At 41.1% G+C, this 20543-nt stretch overlaps 1 protein-coding gene and 1 non-coding gene across 2 annotated transcripts in view; both read left to right on the top strand.

The window, feature by feature from the left end:
• LOC126419443 (UDP-glucosyltransferase 2-like) overlaps positions 1–12038 on the top strand; it is a 50091-nt gene extending 38053 nt beyond the window's left edge. The window contains exon 4 of the mRNA XM_050086631.1: positions 11732–12038. Within this exon, the coding sequence (XP_049942588.1) occupies positions 11732–12038 (307 nt within the window). The remainder of the gene's footprint in view (positions 1–11731) is intronic.
• A 2606-nt stretch (positions 12039–14644) lies between these two features.
• On the top strand, positions 14645–14719 carry Trnas-cga (transfer RNA serine (anticodon CGA)). The gene has a single exon. It is a non-coding gene; the product is annotated as a tRNA-Ser (tRNA).
• The last annotated feature ends 5824 nt before the right edge of the window (positions 14720–20543 follow it).

Genomic DNA, 20543 nt, shown 5'->3' with positions numbered 1-20543 from the left:
TGGTGGGGAGGCTTGCGTGCCTCAACGATGCAGATAGCCGTACCGTAGGTGGAACCACAACGGAGGGATATCTGTTGAGAGGCCAGACAAACGTGTGGTTCCTGAAGAGGGGCAGCAGCCTTTTCAGTAGTTGCAGGGGCAACAGTCTGGATGATTGACTGATCTGGCCTTGTAACACTAACCAAAATGGCCTTGCTGTTCTGGTACTGCGAACGGCTGAAAGCAAGGGGAAACCACAGCCGTAATTTTTCCCGAGGGCATACAGCTTTACTGTATGATTAAAAGATGATGGCGTCCTCTTGGGTAAAATATTCCGGAGGTAAAATAGTCCCCCATTCGGATCTCCGGGCGGGGACTACACAAGAGGACGTCATTATCAGGAGAAAGAAAACTGGCGTTCTACGGATCGGAGCGTGGAATGTCAGATCCCTTAATCGGACATGTAGGTTAGAAAATTTAAAAAGGGAAATGGATAGGTTAAAGTTAGATATAGTGAGAATTAGTGAAGTTTGGTGGCAGGAGGAACAAGACTTTTGGTCAGGTGAATACAGGGTTATAAATACAAAATCAAACAGGGGTAATGTAGGAGTAGGTTTAATAATGAATAAAAAATTAGGAGTGCGGGTAAGCTGCTCCAAACAGCATAGTGAACGCATTGTTGTGGCCAAGATAGACACGAAGCCCACGCCTACTACAGTAGTACAAGTTTATATGCCAACTAGCTCTGCAGATGACGAAGAAATTGATGAAATGCATGGTGAGATAAAAGAAATTATTCAGGTAGTGAAGAGAGACGAACATTTCTTAGTCATGGGTGACTGGAATTCGCGAGTAGGAAAAGGGAGAGAAGGAAACATAGTAGGTGAATATGGATTGGGGCTAAGAAATGAAAGAGGAAGCCGCCTGGTAGAATTTTGCGCAGAGCATAACTTAATCATAGCTTACACTTGGTTCAAGTAACATGAAAGAAGGCTGTATACATGGAAGAAGCCTGGAGATACTGACAGGTTTCAGATAGATTATATAGTGGTAAGACAGGGATTTAGGAACCAGGTTTTCAATTCTAAGACATTTCCAGGGACAGATGTGGACTCTTACCACGGTCTATCGGTTATGAACTGTAGATTAAAACTGAAGAAACTGCAAAAAGGTGGGAATTTAAGGGGATGGGACCTGGATAAACTGAAAGAACCAGAGGTTGTACAGGGTTTCGGGGAGAGCATAAAGGAACAATTGACAGGAATGGGGGAAAGAAATACAGTAGAAGAAGAATGGATAGCTTTGAGGGATGAAATAGTGGAGGCAGCAAAGGATCAAGTAGGTAAAAACACAAGGACTAGTAGAAACCCTTGGGTAACAGAAGAAATATTGAATTTAATTGATGAAAGGAGCAAATATAAAAAGGCAGTAAATGAAGAAGGCAAAAAGGAATACAAACGTCTCAAAAATGAGATCGACAGGAAGTGCAAAATGGCTAAGCAGGGATGGCTAGAGGACAAATATAAGGATGTAGAGGATTATCTCACTAGCGGTAAGATAGATACTGCCTACAGAAAAATTAAAGGGACCTTTGGAGAAAGGAGAACCACTTGCATGAATATCAAGAGCTTTGGTGGAAATCCAGTTCTAAGCAAAGAAGGGAAAGCAGAAAGGTGAAAGGAGTATATAGAGGGTCTATACAAGGGCGATGTACTTAAGGACAATATTATGGAAGTGGAAGAGGATGTAGATGTAGATGAAATGGGAGATATGATACTGCGTGAAGAGTTTGACAGAGCATTGAAAGACCTGAGTCGAAACAAGGCCCCCGGAGTAGACAACATTCCATTAGAACTACTGACAGCCTTGAGAGAGCCAGTCCTGAAAAAAATCTACCATCTGGTGAGCAAGATGTATGAGACAGGCGAAATACCCCCAGACTTCAAGAAGAATATAATTCCAATCCCAAACAAAGTAGGTGTTGACAGATGTGAAAATTACCGAACTATCAGTTTAATAAGTCACAGCTGCAAAGTACTAACGCGAATTCTTTACAAGCGAATGGAAAAACTGATAGAAGCCGACCTCGGGGAAGATCAGTTTGGATTCCGTAGAAATGTTGGAACACGTGAGGCAATACTGACCCTATGACTTATCTTAGAAGAAAGATTAAGGAAAGGCAAACCTACGTTTCTAGCATTTGTAGATTTAGAGAAAGCTTTTGACAATGTTGATTGGAATACTCTCTTTCAAATTCTGAAGGTGGCAGAGGTAAAATACAGGGAGCGAAAGACTATTTACAATTTGTACAGAAAGCAGATGGCAGTAATAAGAGTCGGGGAGTATGAAAGGGAAGCAGTGGTTGGGAAGGGAGTGAGACAGGGTTGCAGCCTATCCTCGATGTTATTCAATCTGTATATTGAGTAAGCAGTAAAGGAAACAAAAGAAAAGTTCGGAGTAGGTATTAAAATCCATGGAGAAGAAATAAAAACTTTGAGGTTTGACGATGACATTGTAATTCTGTCATAGTCAGCAAAGGACATGGAAGAGCAGTTGAACGGAATGGACAGTGTCTTGAAAGGAGGATATAAGATGAACATCAACAAAAGCAAAACGAGGATAATGAAATGTAGTCGAATTAAGTCGGGTGATGCTGAGGGAATTAGATTAGGAAATGAGACACTGAAAGTAGTAAAGGAGTTTTGCTGTTTGGGGAGCAAAATAACTGATGATGGTCGAAGTAGAGAGGATATAAAATGTAGACTGGCAATGGCAAGGAAAGCGTTTCTGAAGAAGAGAAATTTGTTAACATCGAGTATAGATTTAAATGTCAGGAAGTCGTTTCTGATGGAGTGCAGCCATGTATGGAAGTGAAACGTGGACGATAAATAGTTTAGACAAGAAGAGAATAGAAGCTTTCGAAATGTGGTGCTACAGAAGAATGCTGAAGATTAGATGGGTAGATCACATAACTAATGAGGAGGTATTGAATAGAATTGGGGACAAGAGGAGATTGTGGAACAACTTGACTAGAAGAAGGGATCGGTTGGTAGGATTTGTTCTGAGACGTCGAGGGATCACCAATTTAGTATTGGAGGGCAGTGTGGAGGGTAAAAATCGTAGATGGAGACCAAGAGATGAATACACTAAGCAGAGGATGTAGGCTGCAGTAGGTACTGGAAGATGAAGAAGTTTGCACAGGATGGAGTAACATGGAGAGCTGCATCAAACCAGTCTCAGGACTAAAGACCGCAACAATAACAATCTCATGCAAAACCCTTACTAGTTTTACTCCACCATATTTTATCATTTCTGTTGTAATATTGTTTTCTCCAGGAGCTTTATTGATTTTTAGATTCTTGATACTAACTTTAACTTCTTCCAATGTGAGTTCTGCTACTGATCCCTGGTGCTCTTCATCCCTGTTTACTTCCAGCTCCATCTCTTCTGCCATATTGTCATCTACCCCCCCTTCATTTTCCAATTCTGCATTCAGTAGTTCACTAAAATACTCGCCGGCCGCTGTGGCCTAGCGGTTCTAGGCGCTTCAATACGGAACCGCGCTGCTGCTACGGTCGCAGGTTCGAATCCTGCCTCGGACATGGATGTGTGTAATGTCCTTAGGTTAGTTAGGTTTAAGTAGTTCTAAGTTCTAGGGGACTGATGACCTCAGATGTTAAGTCCCATAGTGCTTAGAGCCATTTGAACTAAAATACTCCACACATCTATCTAAAATCTGCTCTTTTCTTCCAATCAGCTTTCCCTCCTTATCTTTACAGAAAAGTGCTCTGGGTTGGAATCCGTTTCTTATATTTTTAACCCTCATATAGAATTTCCTTGTTTCTTGAGCAGTATTTCTCTCTTATAACTCACCAATCCACTATTTTTCAAATTTTCTCTTTTTCCTCCTACATTTCTTATCTGCTTCCCTTCCCTTCTGCTGGTATTCTTCTACAGTACCTCTAGTTCTCCTCTGCAGCATTCTTTTTTTTGCCTCATTTTTTCTTCTTCTAACTTCCTCCTACAGTCTTCATCAAACCAACTCTGGGTTCTCGATTGTTTCTTTCTGCCCAGTACAGTTTGACGTGGTGTACCTGTTTAAAAAATATGTCGTAATACCATGGAGCCATAGTGGTATCGTCAAAAGATGAAAACAAAATCTGCTTAGCATCGTCGCGCATGTATAAGATATGGTATATACTAGAGTAATCTGGTTGAAAACGCTACTCCCCATAACAGACTGCAGTACGATAGCCACAAAATGTTTTCGTCTTAAGCTCGCCAGATGTCGTACTGTAGGTGTACATTTATTCTTCAATCATATAATTGTAAGATGTGATATAAGAAAAACAATAAAGTGGTAAAGTCTGTAGGGGTCTTATCAGGTGTATAAGTAACTACGGTAATAAAATACGATAAATTAGAAATATGGCCAAAGTTAGACTGTTAAAAAGGAAATAGGTGTGTGACATAATTCTGATGCGCTCTTGTGATGAATTTTAGATAAAAATATAATGACATAAATAAGAACAAGCTAACAGAGTTCACAGATAATAAGACACCATACCAGTCAATTAGCAGGATTATCTACATTACACATATGTACCTGAAAATATTAGCTATCTGAAGATGGGCGTGGTAGCTCTAAACCTCTATGGCACTAAAATAAAGTATTCAAAAAGCAATTGTGGCTGGTTTCGTAGATGTAACTGAAAAGATTATTCATCTGAAGATGTGCATGGTAGTCCGGAAACGGTTATGGCGCTAAATTAAAATACCAAAAAGTATTTTTGGCTGGTTGCGTCATTCACGAACTACCATTAACGGCCGCAGACTGCACAAGAACCAACAAGGATAAAATAACAATTGATTAGGATTAACCACTGCAACCTCACACCTTCCCTTCCCACTGGCAGTGCGGTATCTGGCTGCCCGCTCTGTCATCCCGTATCTTTGTTGGGAGACTAACAGCAGCCGGCCTAGTGAATTACCATCCCATCTACATATACACTCCGCTAGCCACCAAGCTGTGTGTGGCGGAGGGCACAATTCGGGCCAAAGTCATATCCCCCCTCTGTTCCACTCGCGGATCTCACGATGGAAAAACGACTGTCTGAACGCCTCAGTACGAGCTCTAATTTCCGTTATCTTTGAATGGTGGTCATAGGGCGATTTGAAAGTTGGTGGTAATAATCTATGCTCTACATCCTCGGCCAAGATCGGATTTCGGAATTTAGTGAGCAGCCCCTTCCGTTTAGCGCGTCGTCTATCTTCAAGTGTGTCCCATTTCAAACTTTCTATGAGATTTGTAGCGCTCTCGCGATGGCTAAATGTACCAGTCATTAATATTGCCGCTCTTTTTTGGACCTTTTGAATCTCTTAAATGAGACCCAACTGGTAAGGGTGCTATTCAGATGAAAAATACTTGAAGATTGGACGAACTAACGTATTGTAAGCAATTTCCTTCGCTTCAGGACTGTACCAATAAACCGCAGTGTAGAGTTCGCCTTGCCCTTTACTTGTGTAATCTGATCATCCTATTAGAGATCATTTCGAACAGTCACACTCAGATACTTGACGGATGTTACAGCTTCCAAAGATTTATTTTGTACTCGCACATTAATGGCGATTTTCGCCTTATTATACGCAGTAGGTTACACTTACTAATATTGAAAGATAAGTGCCTGTCATTACACCACTCATTTATTTTCTGCAAATCCTCATTTATTTGTTCACAACTTTCGTGTGATACTACTTTCCTGTAGACTACAGCGTCATCGGCAAACAGTCTAAGGCCGCTGTCAATACCATCAGCAAGATCGTTTACGTAAGTCGCAAAAAACAGAGGACCTATTACTCTGGCCTGGGGCACACCTGATTTACGCTTCTTTCTGTTGAAGTCTCCCCATTCAGGACAACATACTGCTGTCTGTATGTTAGAAAACTTTCTATCCAACCGCTTATGTCAATGTATAGACCGTAAGCGCTCACTTTTTGGAGCAAGCGACAGTGTGGAACTGAGTCAAACGTTTTTCGAAAGTCGAGAAAAATGGCATCAATCTGGGAGACGGTATCTAGAGCCTGTTGTGTATCATGCACAAAGAGGGCCAGCTGTGTGTCGCATGACCGCTGTTTCCTAAAACCGTGCTGGTTTCTGCAGATGAGCTTCTGAGAGTCTAGAAAGGTGTTCGCCGGCCGAAGTGGCCGTGCGGTTCTAGGCGCTGTAGTCTGGAACCGCGAGACCGCTAAGGTCGCAGGTTCAAATTCTGCCTCCGGCATGGATGTGTGTGATGTCCTTAGGTTAGTTAGGTTTAACTAGTTCTAAGTTCTAGGGGACTAATGACCTTAGAAGTTGAGTCCCATAGTGCTCAGAGCCATTTGAACCATTTCAGAAAGGTTTTCCATGATTCTACAACAAATCGATGTCAGTGAAATTGGCCGTTAATTATGTGCATCCGATTTTCTACCCTTCGTATGGACTGCTATGACCTGGGCCTTCCTCCAGTCCCGTGGAACTTTACGCTGTTCCAATGATCTCTGATAGATGATGGATAAGAATGGTGCTATCTTTGTAGCATAGTCAAAGTATAATATTACGGGGATAATATTACGGGGATACCGTCTGGGTCAGATGTCTTCCTGGCGTCTAAGGATCTTAATTGTTTTACAATCCCAGATACACTAAACACTATGTCAACCATCCTTGTGTTTGTTTGATAATTAAAAGGGGCAATGGTGCTGCAGTCCTCTACCGTAAACGAGTTTTTGAAAGCTAGGTTTAGAATTTCGGCCTTCTGTTTATCATCATCCGTTACATTACCCGTACTGTTAGCAAGAATAGGTACTGAATTATTTGTAGCGTTCATAGATTATACGTACGACCAAAATTTTTTGGGGTTATTTATAGAATCTGCAGATAAAATATTTCTTTCAAATTAGTTAAAAGAGTCTCTCATTGACCTTTTGACAACTGCTTTCATTTCCCATAATTTCTTTTTGTTAGCGGGGCAGTGACTACGTTTGAAACGACTGTGCAATATTCTCTGCTTTCTCAGCAACTTCCTAATACGTTTGTTGTGTAGGCTGCCGTTAAGACCTCAGCACAAAAGGCTGCCTCTGGAGTGGAGCCGTGACCGGCAAGCATGGACCGCTGATGAATGGCGTCGCGCTGTGTTCAGCGGTGAATCATGGTTCTGCCCTAGCCCTGATCGTCATTGTTGACGAGAATGACAGTGACTGGAGGGAGGTCCCGTTCTCGCAAGGTTTTGGAGAGGCACAGCAGTGTTGCCAAGGTCACGACTGGTAGTCGCGAATGTCGTGTGTCCTCATGTCTTACCTCACATGCGGAAGCATTGTCATGCCATTTTTCAACAGGACAACGCTTGTCCACATATGCCAAGGTTTTCTATAAAACGTCTGCATAACTGTGAGGTTTTCCCGTGACCATCAAGATCCCCACATCCGTCCCCAACAAAGCATGTGCGGCATCATCTCGGACATTAACTCTGTCCCAGTGTCAATATCCAGGACATCAAGTACCAAAAGTTATACCAGTTGTGGACCAACTAGCCTCAGGAGAGAATACAACGACTTTATGACACCCTCCCCAATTGAATCAGTGATTGTACCCAGGTCAGAGGGGTGAAACGACTTACTGATAAGTGGGCTCATACCGCCTAGTTCTTTGTAAATTTGGCTCCTCAGATACCCTATCAATTAGGGAAATTTTGTTTCCTTATCTTCTTCACCTTCTGGTTGCTTAACTTTTTTGTCAGGCAGTGTATTTCAGTTAGGGCTCCAGCGTACCTTATAATGTTTTTCATAATATCTTTCATGGCTCATATAATAAATGATCTTTGGCATACCAGGACAAATTAAAGTTCTTCTTATACGATTCGTACTGCCTCAGGAATGTCGTAGTACACCATCAACACTAGAACCATATAGTTGATTTTGTAAAATTCAATTCAAATTCAGTTTTCCTATTCATGGTGCTATGAAACTTCAGAATATTGAACTAAATTAAACAGGATAGCCTATATGAGAATACAGTCAATTTTTTCATCATTGTGCAAATAACACGAATAGTTGTTGCTTGGGAATCAGAAACATAATGTTCTGTATAGCGTGGATCTAAATCGACTTCTCTTAATCAGAAAAGGAATCTAGTTGATTTCTTCCTATTAAGAATAGAGAATATAATTTGTAAGTGTATTAAAATAAAGTTATCCCATGCTTATCATTGATAGTGTGAACTTTTGTTGACATGTACCTCTTACAGCTCTTAGACTGTTTATGAATATTATATTGAGACTATGTGTGATACTTGTATAACAATTACATGGTTTTTTGCAGTCGAAGGGAAGAGGGACCATATTATATTTAGGCAGACAGATCGTTGACGTCTTGAAGTTGAAGATTTGATTCATTTCTCTGATTTAATTAACAATATCGTTCCAAAGTCAGGTCCGTGTCACTGGAACGGCGTACTTAAGCAGCTATTTGATTGACTAGAACAGAAATGGTTACTCCCATGGGAAAGAGTGTTTCCACTGTCTTGTTTTGATGTCGTGGAGAGATTTGAGAGACTGTATGCACTGACGAGACAGTAGGGCAAACAGAGTGTGTGGAAGTCACCACACTTGTGTGGAAGAGGCTCCTAATAGCTGTTCACAAGGTTTTTAGGAGTTCTATAACATATATATATATATATATACTTTTGTGTAAATGATTTTTAAATTACCGCTACCAGTCACAAACTTTGTCAACTATTGGTTCAAATGGCTCTGAGCACTATGGGACTTAATTTCTGAGGTATTCAGTCCCCTAGAACTTAGAACTACTTAAACCTAACTAACCTAAGGACATCACACACATCCATGCCCGAGGCAGGATTCGAACCTGCGACCGTAGCGGTCGCGCGGTTCCAGACTGTAGCACCTAGAACTGCTCGGCCACTCCGGCCGGCGTCAATTATTTTCTTACTTATTTATTTAGTGACATTTTTCGAGGGAATACCTCACCTTAAGGCTAAATGGCATTAGAAAACAACTTTAGAAGAAGGCCATACTGATGTTACATAGTCTTTTCGTAAATGCTATGCTCATCCTGTGGAAGAAGAGAAAACTTAGTAAGAGGTGATGTCACTTTGGAAGCTGGACTGATGTTTGCACGAAAATGTTTTGTAACGGTCACTCACTTTGTTCTTCTGGCGTGGCAGTCTCGTTGTGATGCGCTGTGGTGTTTCCATTTCCGCGGCTCTCTTGGCCACTGTTCACAAATGTGTCACTAACATAGCAGTAACTTGGAAACGCGATCACAAACAGTTCTGTAGTGCAGTGGACAAGATGGCGGTCGAAATACTCATACAATCGGTTTCGATTTGTCGATGTATGTGGTGTCAGATGTTTACATGTCTTTCTGCACGTCTTATTATCGTATTACAGATGTAGGTGGATGGATTACATTACAAATTGAGCACCTGTTACAATATTATTGAACACATCATGATATAAACTAATTATTTTACATATTTCTATGCTATTTCTGGGGCTAGAGTCATGTTATGTATCTTTTATTCTAGGAGTATTGTAGTGAAATTGGAAAATAAATTTGAATTTTTGAAGTCTGTCATTTCATTCGGGGTCTTGTTATTCTCCATGTGACCATGGATGAAAGGCTTCAAATATTTACATTAATTTTAACAACAGTCGTTCATGTTTTGTTTTACAGTTTCTCACTGAACGACAACTCTGAATACTGCTTGTATGGTAACATGTGTCATTCATAATTACTTAAATAAAAATCTATTCACGTTTTTAAATCGGACTTGCAAGTATAAAATACTATCTCCTACCCTAATATAGATTTCTACCCCTTACAGACAGTTCTGAAAAACAATGATTGTGAAATTTTAATAGCTATGAAAACGCATTAAGATTTAAAACGAAACACATGAGGCGCTTGCAACTGAGGAAGGAGTTAAACTGCTCATGCATCAGTTAGTAAACAGTGTAATAGTAATGAGGTGAACTACTCATGTATCAGTGATGTATTGCATTGCCCAATGTTTTTCATTCTAAATCTTACAAGTGTGTCATACCTATTAAAAATACACAATTCTAAATTTTCGGTACTGTCTGTATCGGGTTAGAAATCTGTAAGGAGTAGGGAGTAAGTATTTTATACCTTTTAGTTTGATTTGAAAGCTTGACATATTAAAAAGTCATTTTCATTTAAATAATTAATTTTGATTCGTACACTTGGGTGTATGATAATTTTTCAGCCGATTTCAGACATTTCGATGAGATTGCAGCACAGATATGGAGTAAATTTCAGGCTTATTTCATTTTTTTCTCACCTCTTGTTTCCTCTTATGCTGTTGTTTTCTCTTATGCGTATCTCCCGAAAAGGTCAAAACCAAAATATTAGAGATATGTGAGATGACACGCATGCTTACCAGGAATCAATATTCCAGCGAACCGTTAATGATTGGAACAAGAAAACGGAGACTTGTAGTGGTACGCAAAGTACCCTCCGCCATACACCAGACATGAAAGCGAGATATTATTCCAGTATCATCCAGTTCTCAGCTACGTTGAAAGTTTCAAGTCTGTAGCTCACTGGGAAGTTAGTTTAAAATTAGCTGCAAAATTGGAACCGAACAGACAGACAAAGAAATGCTTCAAATGGCTCCGAGCACTATGGGACTTAACATCTTAGGGCATCAGTCCCCTAGAACTTAGAACTACCTTAACCTAACTAACCTAAGGACATCACACACATCCATGTGCCGGCCGCGGTGGCCGTGCGGTTCTGGCGCTGCAGTCCGGAACCGCGGGACTGCTACGGTCGCATGTTCGAATCCTGCCTCAGGCATGGGTGTGTGTGATGTCCTTAGGTTAGTTTAGTTTAAGTAGTTCTAAGTTCTAGGGGACTTATGACCTAAGATGTTGAGTCCCATAGTGCTCAGAGCCATTTGAACCATTTTGAACCACATCCATGCCCAAAGCAGGATTCGAACCTGCCACCGTAGCAGTCCCGCGGTTCCAGATTGCAGTGTCTAGAACCGCGCGGCCACCGCGGCCGGCACGGACAGACAGACAGACAGCATAACCGATCTGCTCGTATATGGGCCAAACCCCATTCTGATACTACCGACACAATACACAAGTTCGCAGTGCATACGAGATGTCAAGCATAAGAAAACTTTTTCATCCTTGCCGCCACTGATAACCGAACACACTAAAAAGAAAGAAAGTTAATACTGCATTTCCATCCACTTAGGAGCTATGTTTAAAATTCCCAATCTAGGAAGTTGTCTAAAATCAACAACGAAATTCATACTGCACAAACAGGCAGAAACAAAATGGTATCCATCTCCCCTTTACCCCTCTGTCCGCTCATTCATGACTGCCCACTCATACACCAGCTGGAACGCGTTCTGATACTACCCACACAACATGCTGTGTCAGTAGGACAGCCGAGTTGTCAGGCACTACAATCTTTTTTCGCCGCCATTTCCACCCCTACCGCCTGGACCGACAAAAAAGTGAGTTAACGTTGCATTGTCACTCAGTTCAGAACTATGTACTTCAAGTGTTTAGCTCATCGGGAAGTTAGTTTAGAATCAGTCGCAAAATTCATACCTAATAAAACTTGATAAAATCTGTGTAATCGGTGTAAATATCGATTCTCCCTAACAAATTTTGTAAGCCTTCGTAGTTTTTGCATAGAACATGACTGTTTGCAGGTACCGCGAGAAGGCGGAGCTGCTGTCCCGCCTGTTCTGGGACCGTCCAGAGAGCCCTGTGGAGACGGCCGTCTACTGGACGGAGTACGTGCTGAGGCACCGGGGCGCCCCCCACCTGCGCAGCGCCGCCCTCCACCTCAGCTGGTACCAGTACCTCCTGCTGGACGTCGCTGCCCTGCTGCTGTCTGGAGCGCTCCTAGTGCTTATAGTCGCTGTCGTGGCTCTCAGGACACTCTACAGGCTAACCACAGCAAGAACTTCTGCATCACACGAACAGAAGAAAAAGAAAACAACGAAGAAAGAATGAAAAAGATGTGGGGAGCTAGCTGCATTGTCCATAAAAGATTCGAAACTGTACCCAACTGATTGACAGTGCAGCGGGATTACGATCACCACGGATTGCCTTACAAAGGATAATTAGTGCTGCCTCGGACCGCATCGACTTCTGTTCTGCCCTACCCGACAAGTTGCATTACATTCTGAACGATATTCTGCAGCTGCAGTGTTGATATCTCTACTTAGTCATTCACAAGAAAGGTGCCTATTACCAAATAGGAAACAATGAACTTTTCCAGGCAATGGGGCGTTTAACAGCTTCATTCTGGAATGAGATTTTCACTCTGCAGCGGAGTGTGCGCTGATGTGAAACTTCCTGGCAGATTAAAACTGTGTGCCGGACCGAGACTCGTACTCGGGACCTTTGCCTTTCGCGGGCAAGTGCTCTACCATCTGAGCTACGCAAGCACGACTCACGCCCTGTCCTCACAGCTTTACTTCTGCCAGTACCTCGTCTCCTACCCTCCAAACTATACAGAAGTTCTCCTGCGAACCTTGCAGTTCTGCAAGGTTCGCAGGAGAGCTTCTGTAAAATGTTCAAATGTGGGTGAAATCTTACGGGACTTAACTGCTAAGGTCATCAGTCCTTCCATACTACTTAACCTAAATTATCCTAAGGACAAACACACACACCCATGCCCGAGGGAGGTCTCGAACCTCCGGCGGGATCAGCCGCACAGTCCATGACTGCAGCTTCTGTAAAGTTTGGAAGGTAGGAGACGAGGTACTGGCAGAAGTAAAGCTGTGAGGATGGGGCGTGAGTCGTTCTTGGGTAGCTCAGATGGTAGAGCACTTGCCCGCGAAAGGCAAAGGTCCTGAGTTCGAGTCTCTGTCCAGCACTCAGTTTTAATCTGCCAGGAAGTTTGAGCTTCATTCTCTCGTTAACTATAGAATAAATAAGCAACAGAATCCCGCTTGATAAGGTGAATACAGCATAAATATAGAGGCAGCAACGTTTCACTGTGGAATACATAGTGTGTCATAAATTATAGTAGTTAAGATAAGTGGTCATGCCAAAATACCAGATGTAAGGCTTTGGGGTTTCCATTGATATTTGAGTCTTATCCTTTCAGTCAAATTGGTATTTCCTTCCTCCATTGCTCCAGTCCCAGTGTGGTTAATTAGAGTGCGCCAGATTCTTATTTGGAGCTCTTAGTGGAAAGTGCAGCACTCGGCCTCGGTACCAGGTACCAGTTTCTCCTCTTGGACGTCGCTGCCCTGCTCTTGCCTGGAGCGCTCTTAGTGCTTATAATAGCTTTAGTGGCTGTTAGGGGGCTCTACAGGTTAATCACCGCAAAGATTTCTCCGTCACACGAACAGACGAAAATAAAATCACGACAAAGGAGTGAAGGAGATATGAGAAGGCAGCTGCGCGGTCCCTGAAGGTTCCAAAACTGTACGTTAGTGAATGACAATGTGACACCCTTCCCTTCCCCATGGACTGCCTTGCAAAAGATCATTACTGCTGCCTTTAGTCACATCGAACGTTTTCCGGCGGTAATCTCAGATCGATATTCTGCAGCGACAATGTTGCTATTTCTACATTCTAGTCCTTCACCAGAAAGGTGTTAGAAATGGATGGGAAGCAGTGAAATCCTCAAGCCACTGATGTATTGATCAGCGAAATTCGTTAACTGTTAGAACAATGACACAAATCCCTGTGGATCTGGTCCTACATTTATTCGATTCTTCTGATAAGTCACGAAGAAAAAGATTAGTTTTACGGTATTACCCATAACTAATTTCCTAAAGAAATTAAAACGTCAGAGGATTAATATCAAAATAAATACTATAGATCTGAGACGTACAACATTAAATGCGGGGGCTGCAACAAACAATCTGTGGGACAAAAAGGTTACGAATTTAACATAAGATTCTTACAATGTGTCTCACGGGCAGCATGTGCCAAGTCTACTTTTCGTTTACACGTCCTCAATAACTATCATTTCTGATTGATGTTGGGGAAACTTTACATGCAGCTCCAAAAAATGTACTGCTGAATACCCTACAAGAAATACAAATCTGCAGTGATGGTAAGAATAACAAACAAACAGACTTCGGAGAAAAACATTTTTACGATTTATTTTCTGATCTACTTTCAAATTAATATTTTCAGTTTTGGACTGATACCAAACTACTATTTTGCTGAATGAGATTTTCACTATGCTGCGGAGTGTGCCCTGATATGAAACTTTCTGGCAGATTAAAACTGTGTACCGAACCGAGACTCGAACTCTGGACCTTTGCCTTTCGCGGGCAAGTGCTCTACCAACTGAGCTGCCCGAGCACGACTCACGCCTTGTACTCACAGCTTCACTTCTGCCAGTACCTCGTCTCCTACCTTTCAAATTTTACAGAAGCTCTCCTGCGAACCGTGCAGAACTAGCACTCCTGAAAGAAAGGAAAGTGCGGAGACATAGCTTAGCCACAGCCTGGGGGATACTTCCAGAATGAGATTTTCACTCTGCAGCGGAGTGTGCGCTGATATAAATGTTTGCAGGAGAGCTTCTGTAAAGTTTGGAAAGTAGGAGACGAGGTACTGGCAGAAGTGAAGCTGTGAGTACGGGCCGTGAGTTGTGCTCGGGTAGCTCAGTTGGTAGAGCACTTGCCCCCGAAAGGCAAAGGTCCCGAGTTCGAGTCTCGGTCCGGCACACAGTTTTAATCTGCCAGGAAGTACTATTTTGCTGCTTGTCCATCCCCTTTGCCCTCGTGGCTATAGCTACTTTACTATCATAGGGTTTAGTTTTGTATGTAGGTCATACATACCAATTTTGTAACATTTTTATGAGGTTCTTCTTGTCACCCTGATGATTGGAATATTGAAGATATTAATACAACACATCAAAATGGCTGTGTCACAGAGTCGTGGGGGAAGCTTGTGGCACCCAGCGGTCTGAGGATCGCATATCAGCGGAGCAGATGAATACGTATCAGATGCATGGTCGCTGAAAAATTAATTCGTGGGTGTCGACGATAAGCAACAGCTACAGTCATCTCCATGGAAATTACATTGTTCATTCAAGACATCTTCAGTCAGCTATCGTCGATGCACATCACATTGAAGATTGGCTTTTATTCTTGTTAAGACCTGCAAAGGAAAGATGTTTAGCTGACACTACTGTTGATTACTTTGCCGTGGTAACCACAACACATTTTATACATATGTGCCTCAGTTTACGTTATACATGCCACTCAAACAACTGCTATCGATATCCGTGGAAACCATGGCGTCCATTCTCACCAAAGCCAACACAGCAAAAATTTCTTGCCTAGGCCACTTTAGACTGACGTCACCATGATGACCACTAGACAAGATTCTGGATATCTGTGACTCAACATTTCCTGACATTCGTCAATACTGAATGTGTGTTTTCAAATAACTTCCGGGAATTCAGCCAGGTAACACTTCAGCGACCGCCGATATTTCGGCGGGAGAACACCCCGCCATTTTCAAGGCAACTGCAACGGACAGGCGGCGTACATGCAGTTGCAGTTTGCCTTGAAAATGGCGGGGTGTTCTCCCGCCGAAATATCGGCGGTCGCTGAAAGTGTTACCTGTCTGAATTCCCGGAAGTTATTTGAAAGGTGAATACGCCAGGAGAAACTCAGGTCTGAATGTGTGTGTTTAACGCTGGGAGGTTGCGCAATAACATTCAGCAAATCAATAGCTATTGAAATATATTACGCTCTACCTGAGATATATTTCCAGCCTATGGGTATTATTGACAATATCCTTACCAGTCTCTCAAACGCGTTGTTGTAGTATAGCCTCTGGGTTCCTTTGTGTACGTTGTTCGTTGTTGTGTTTAAAATGTGCTCAAAACGAGAAGAAATATCATATTAGTTAGTGTACGAATCATTGGCAGCACTATGAGATGTTAAGAAACATAATACAAAATCTGGAAAACTAAGAATGTTTCTCAAGGGTTGTAGCACAAGAAATGTAGGGAACAGCATGCTATAGCTTTTAAAAAATTTAATTCTTGAAGAACAAATATCAGGAGGGAAGTTCAATAAATTCACAGAAAAGGGGTGCAGGCACTGAAGGAACATTGGAACCAACAATGTGGTGTTTCGAGGAGATGAATTTCCTTCTGGGCAAGAATGTGGTCAGCTCAGTCAGCGCAACGAATTAGTTAAAGGAGTACGAAGATCACTTACTTGCGTAAATATTTTTTCAGTGGATTTATCATAGCCACGTAAAACGCACATTAGTTAATGACAACACATGTCAAGCTATAAAATACTCTAGGTTAGCGAACTCCATGCAAGCAATATTAACAATCTTTGTCTTGCCAAGATACTTTATCCTTTTTGTTATTAAAAGTTATTACGTAAAGGAACTCTAATTAGGTCAGTGAAAACAAGGAAACTCAGAATGCGGGAATTTAATTACTCCTGCCAAGAGGCAGAGAGAACTATCAGCACAAGAGGACATTCTTTATTTACGCCGTCGGCGCCTACAGAAATGGGAGACTCCTTGCAAATTACCAGAGCTTTGTCGCTGGAGCTTGACAACATGTCTGTAGAGCAACAGGTACCCATGAAGAAGACAATTAATATCATTGTGTACGAAGCAGTTCTGAAATTTGCGCCAAAATCATTTGGAGACAAATCTGTTTGCCTCAACAACACCTATGTGCGGTGCATCGTCATCCACTTCGCTTTTTTTCTGTAAGTCACTGCAAACTTGCATACTCAGAATGCAGTGAATTAGTTTGCAAAATTTTTGTAAAACGCTTTCAACTTCGTTAAAAAAGTGTTACGTTTATAGCTTATAATTTAAAATGTATTTTTTTTTGTATTAAAATAAATATTTATATACCGTACGTCTATATGCATATTACTTACACCAATACAATCGTTTATATCCCGTATTACTGCATGATAATGTTTCATAAGTATGGCTACAATACAAGGTGAAAATAAGCTTGTAAATTTCAAGTCTTGCGTACTAGATAAGCGATAACATTGTGGAATTACCTCTCTCATTGTAAGGTTTTGCTTTATGATCCCATTTCCAGTAACGCTTCCTACATTGCACCACCAATGAGTAATAAGTTCTGGCAATCATTTATCTCATTGAACTTGAACAGTTGCAATATTCGTGGAGACTGAATATTTGGCGCTACTTATGCCACTTATCTTCTGTGTTACTTCTGCCTGCAACGAAGTAGAGTTATTACCACAGCAGCAGCAGTTTGCTCAGCCAACATTTCGTACCTTACTAAGAACTGCACCATATTAATGTACGCTTTTATTGAGCAGTTTAGGGGGAAGTTCAGTAATATTAAAAAAAAATGGCTCTGAGCACTATGGGACTTAACTGCTGAGGTCATTAGTCCCCTAGAACTTAGAACTAGTTAAACCTAACTAACCTAAGGACATCACAAACATCCATGCCCGAGGCAGGATTCGAACCTGCGACCGTAGCGGTCTTACGGTTCCAGACTGCAGCGCCTTTAACCGCACGGCCACTTCGGCCGGCGTTCAGTAATATTGTACACTGCTTTTGTAGGGTAATATGGCCGTCTAAGGGTCGCTTTAGATTATACGTGCTATGTAAGTAACGTACGTATGTGGCGTTTTCGTATGCTTCCTCAACGTTATACCAGTAACATCGCATACTCTCTAATTTTTAATAATTTGTTTTTAGCTTTTAATATTGTTAAACGTTTCTGGATACTTGTCTTCTCTTTTGAATACGTCGTATTTAAGTTAGTTATATTCCACGTAAAGCAAAGAAGGCATGGCATAGCCTTTATAACTGCCAGACTTCTTCTGTTTACTCAGTTGAACCTTGCTCAGCAATTGAGAGATACCTTTCGTTATTACCTCGATACCGTAAGACACATTCATGTTTTTCTTTCACTTTATATTTTTTGCTGCGTTACTACACAGTTATGCTGTGTCTTTGACACATTTATAAGAGTTGTCTAATGTCAGTCTACTTACTTCAGGCACTCAAAACACTGAACAGACACTATTCATGCCGTTTTTTTTACAATTAGTATATAAAAATCACTGCAATTATGCAAGTGTTACAACTAAAATTAATAAATGACGTAATTAACGTTAGAACCAAGTCATTGCTCATAAAACAACTGAAAAACGACAGATCTTACAATGGTCCAGTCGCTTGGTCCTAAGCTATAGGGATTGTTGTTTTGGACTTCGATATGATCAAGAGTATTATATTCTTTATTAAATTCAGGGTACAATGAGAAAATTAGGAGGATACCGTCGCAACAATTAATTTTGTATTTTTACAGTGTGGTGGTGTGGGACAGCTCAGATCTATTAAAAAAAAAAAAAAAAAAGCTTTCTTCACCTGTGGTGGTCAGTTCCAGACCAGATTTCCTCATTACTACTGAATGTTGCATCCCAGACACAGCAGTACTGTTCTTCTGATTGTTCCCTAGTATTAATAATTATAGTGCTGTTCTCCGCTATAATACTATTCCTCACTTCTAACTTCTATTGTTAATGCAGATGCATATGAGAATGGTTAGATATGTTTATTTTGTGTGCCATACAAAAACTGTGTGAAAGCATTATGACGAATACTTTGCATGCCCATTCGTTTATATTTGAGAACTATGTCACCCGTATCATATAATGCTCCAAAAATTACCGTTCATCCTTTGCACTGTATAATTTTTTTTATTTTGGACATATTACTTTTTATTTCTCATTCGCTTTGACTTTACACTTTTTTACTTCATTAGTAGCCCATGTTTTATCGTCTTTGCATTTGTTGCACTTATGATGTCTTCTCTACGTTCATTCTTTCCTGCTTTATTTATTTTCACTAACCGTTTTCTGTATGTTTCATGACCACAAGTTTTTTCTCTCCGCACTCTGTAATGAGGCTTTTGTTAGCTTCACTTTGGTAAACTATATTGGTTGATGATGCATTTTCTTCTTGGATCCAGCTCGGAGAACTAGTTTCCGTTAATTACTTTCCTTAATTGCAGATAATACAATCAGACGCAGGCAATTACAATGAAACAAAATAACTAAAGAACTGCATATAATTGGTGCATTTACTACCAATAAAATAATGTTTGATGCATTAGGTATAGGAATGTAATAAAGGAACTTCATTATACTTTATGTCCGCCCCCGGTAGCTGAATGGTCAGCATGACGGATTGTCAAACCTCTGGGCCCGGGTTCGATTCCCGGCTTGGTCGAGGAATTTTCTCCGCTCAGGGACTGGGTGTTGTGCTATCATCATCCTCATCGGCTGCAGGTCGCCGAAGTGGTGTCAGATTGAAAGACCGGCATCCGGCGAACGGTATGCCCGACGTGGGGCACTATCCATACCAATAAAAAAAAGAAATATATATATAGTTCACACTTGCATAAAATATATCTATTTTGATCCATAAATTTATAGTAATTGTTCTTTACAAGTACATCATGGTGAGGAGCTGATTTACTTGTAGTATTTTGCGCCTCTTCTGTCATCTTTCTTATACTGTAACGAAGCTGTAGCAATTTGCCTGTTCTGGTAGTTGTTATACTCTGCACAAAATTCCGTAAATAAGCGACTCACAGTTTGTTTTTGTCTAACAGTTTCACCGATTTTAATCACTTTCTCTTAAACTGCTATAATCTTCCGTTTTCCTCTATTCATATGTCCCAAATCCTACATACATCTCATCTGGTATTACTTTTGGATGTCATTATTTTCATTAATTATTAGTAAACTAGTTTCCCTATCTATCTCTTGAATTTTACAAACATGTAAAGAAATCTTCGATTGCTTGCAGAAGTATTTCTCTTTTATTATTTATTACGTCAGGTAATACATTTAATTCACTGGCCAATACTAAATGGATCAATGAATGTTTTCACCAAAGCCGTTTCCAACTGGACTGATATTTCAGTACTTCTGTCACACTGAATTTCCTTACAAATGAATCGTTATTTAGTTCTGTCCAGTTTTTACAATAAATTGCCACCTTATGACCTCAAATAAGTGTGTCCGCACGTTCCAAGACTGCAGGAGACACAGTTGTGTGTAGCCGGCAGGAACACAGGCGATCGGACAGGTTCGAGAGACCATGTTGCGGTGATGAAATACCCCTCGCCCAACGACTCATCGTGATTTTGTTCACTGCCAGTTTTCCGTAGCCTATGAATATCTGTGATGCTCTGGTTTTCCGCCAATAGGAACTCAATGACGGCTCTCTGCTTGGAACGCACCTCCGTGTCACACGTCATTCTGAAGGCTGCAAATGTCATAAAACTATAGGGGTTGAAGCGGGGTGTACCAAGATGTCCCACAACAAATTCTGTATTTCTTAAACCGAAACTGGCCGAGAAAAGTGTTGCATTACGTACTGAACGGCCATCGCACATATTTCCATCCAAGGCTTCAGTATAGTCCACTGACTCAAAATATTAAGGATTTTTTTGAACAGTGTTCATCAAAAACGCTGTCTAATACATGCGATACTGTAACTGCC

Source organism: Schistocerca serialis, chromosome 9, assembly GCF_023864345.2.
Source record: "Schistocerca serialis cubense isolate TAMUIC-IGC-003099 chromosome 9, iqSchSeri2.2, whole genome shotgun sequence".
Lineage (NCBI taxonomy): Eukaryota > Metazoa > Arthropoda > Insecta > Orthoptera > Acrididae > Schistocerca > Schistocerca serialis.
The sequence above is the reverse complement of the archived record's forward strand: the minus strand, read 5'-3'. Positions and strand labels throughout refer to the sequence as shown.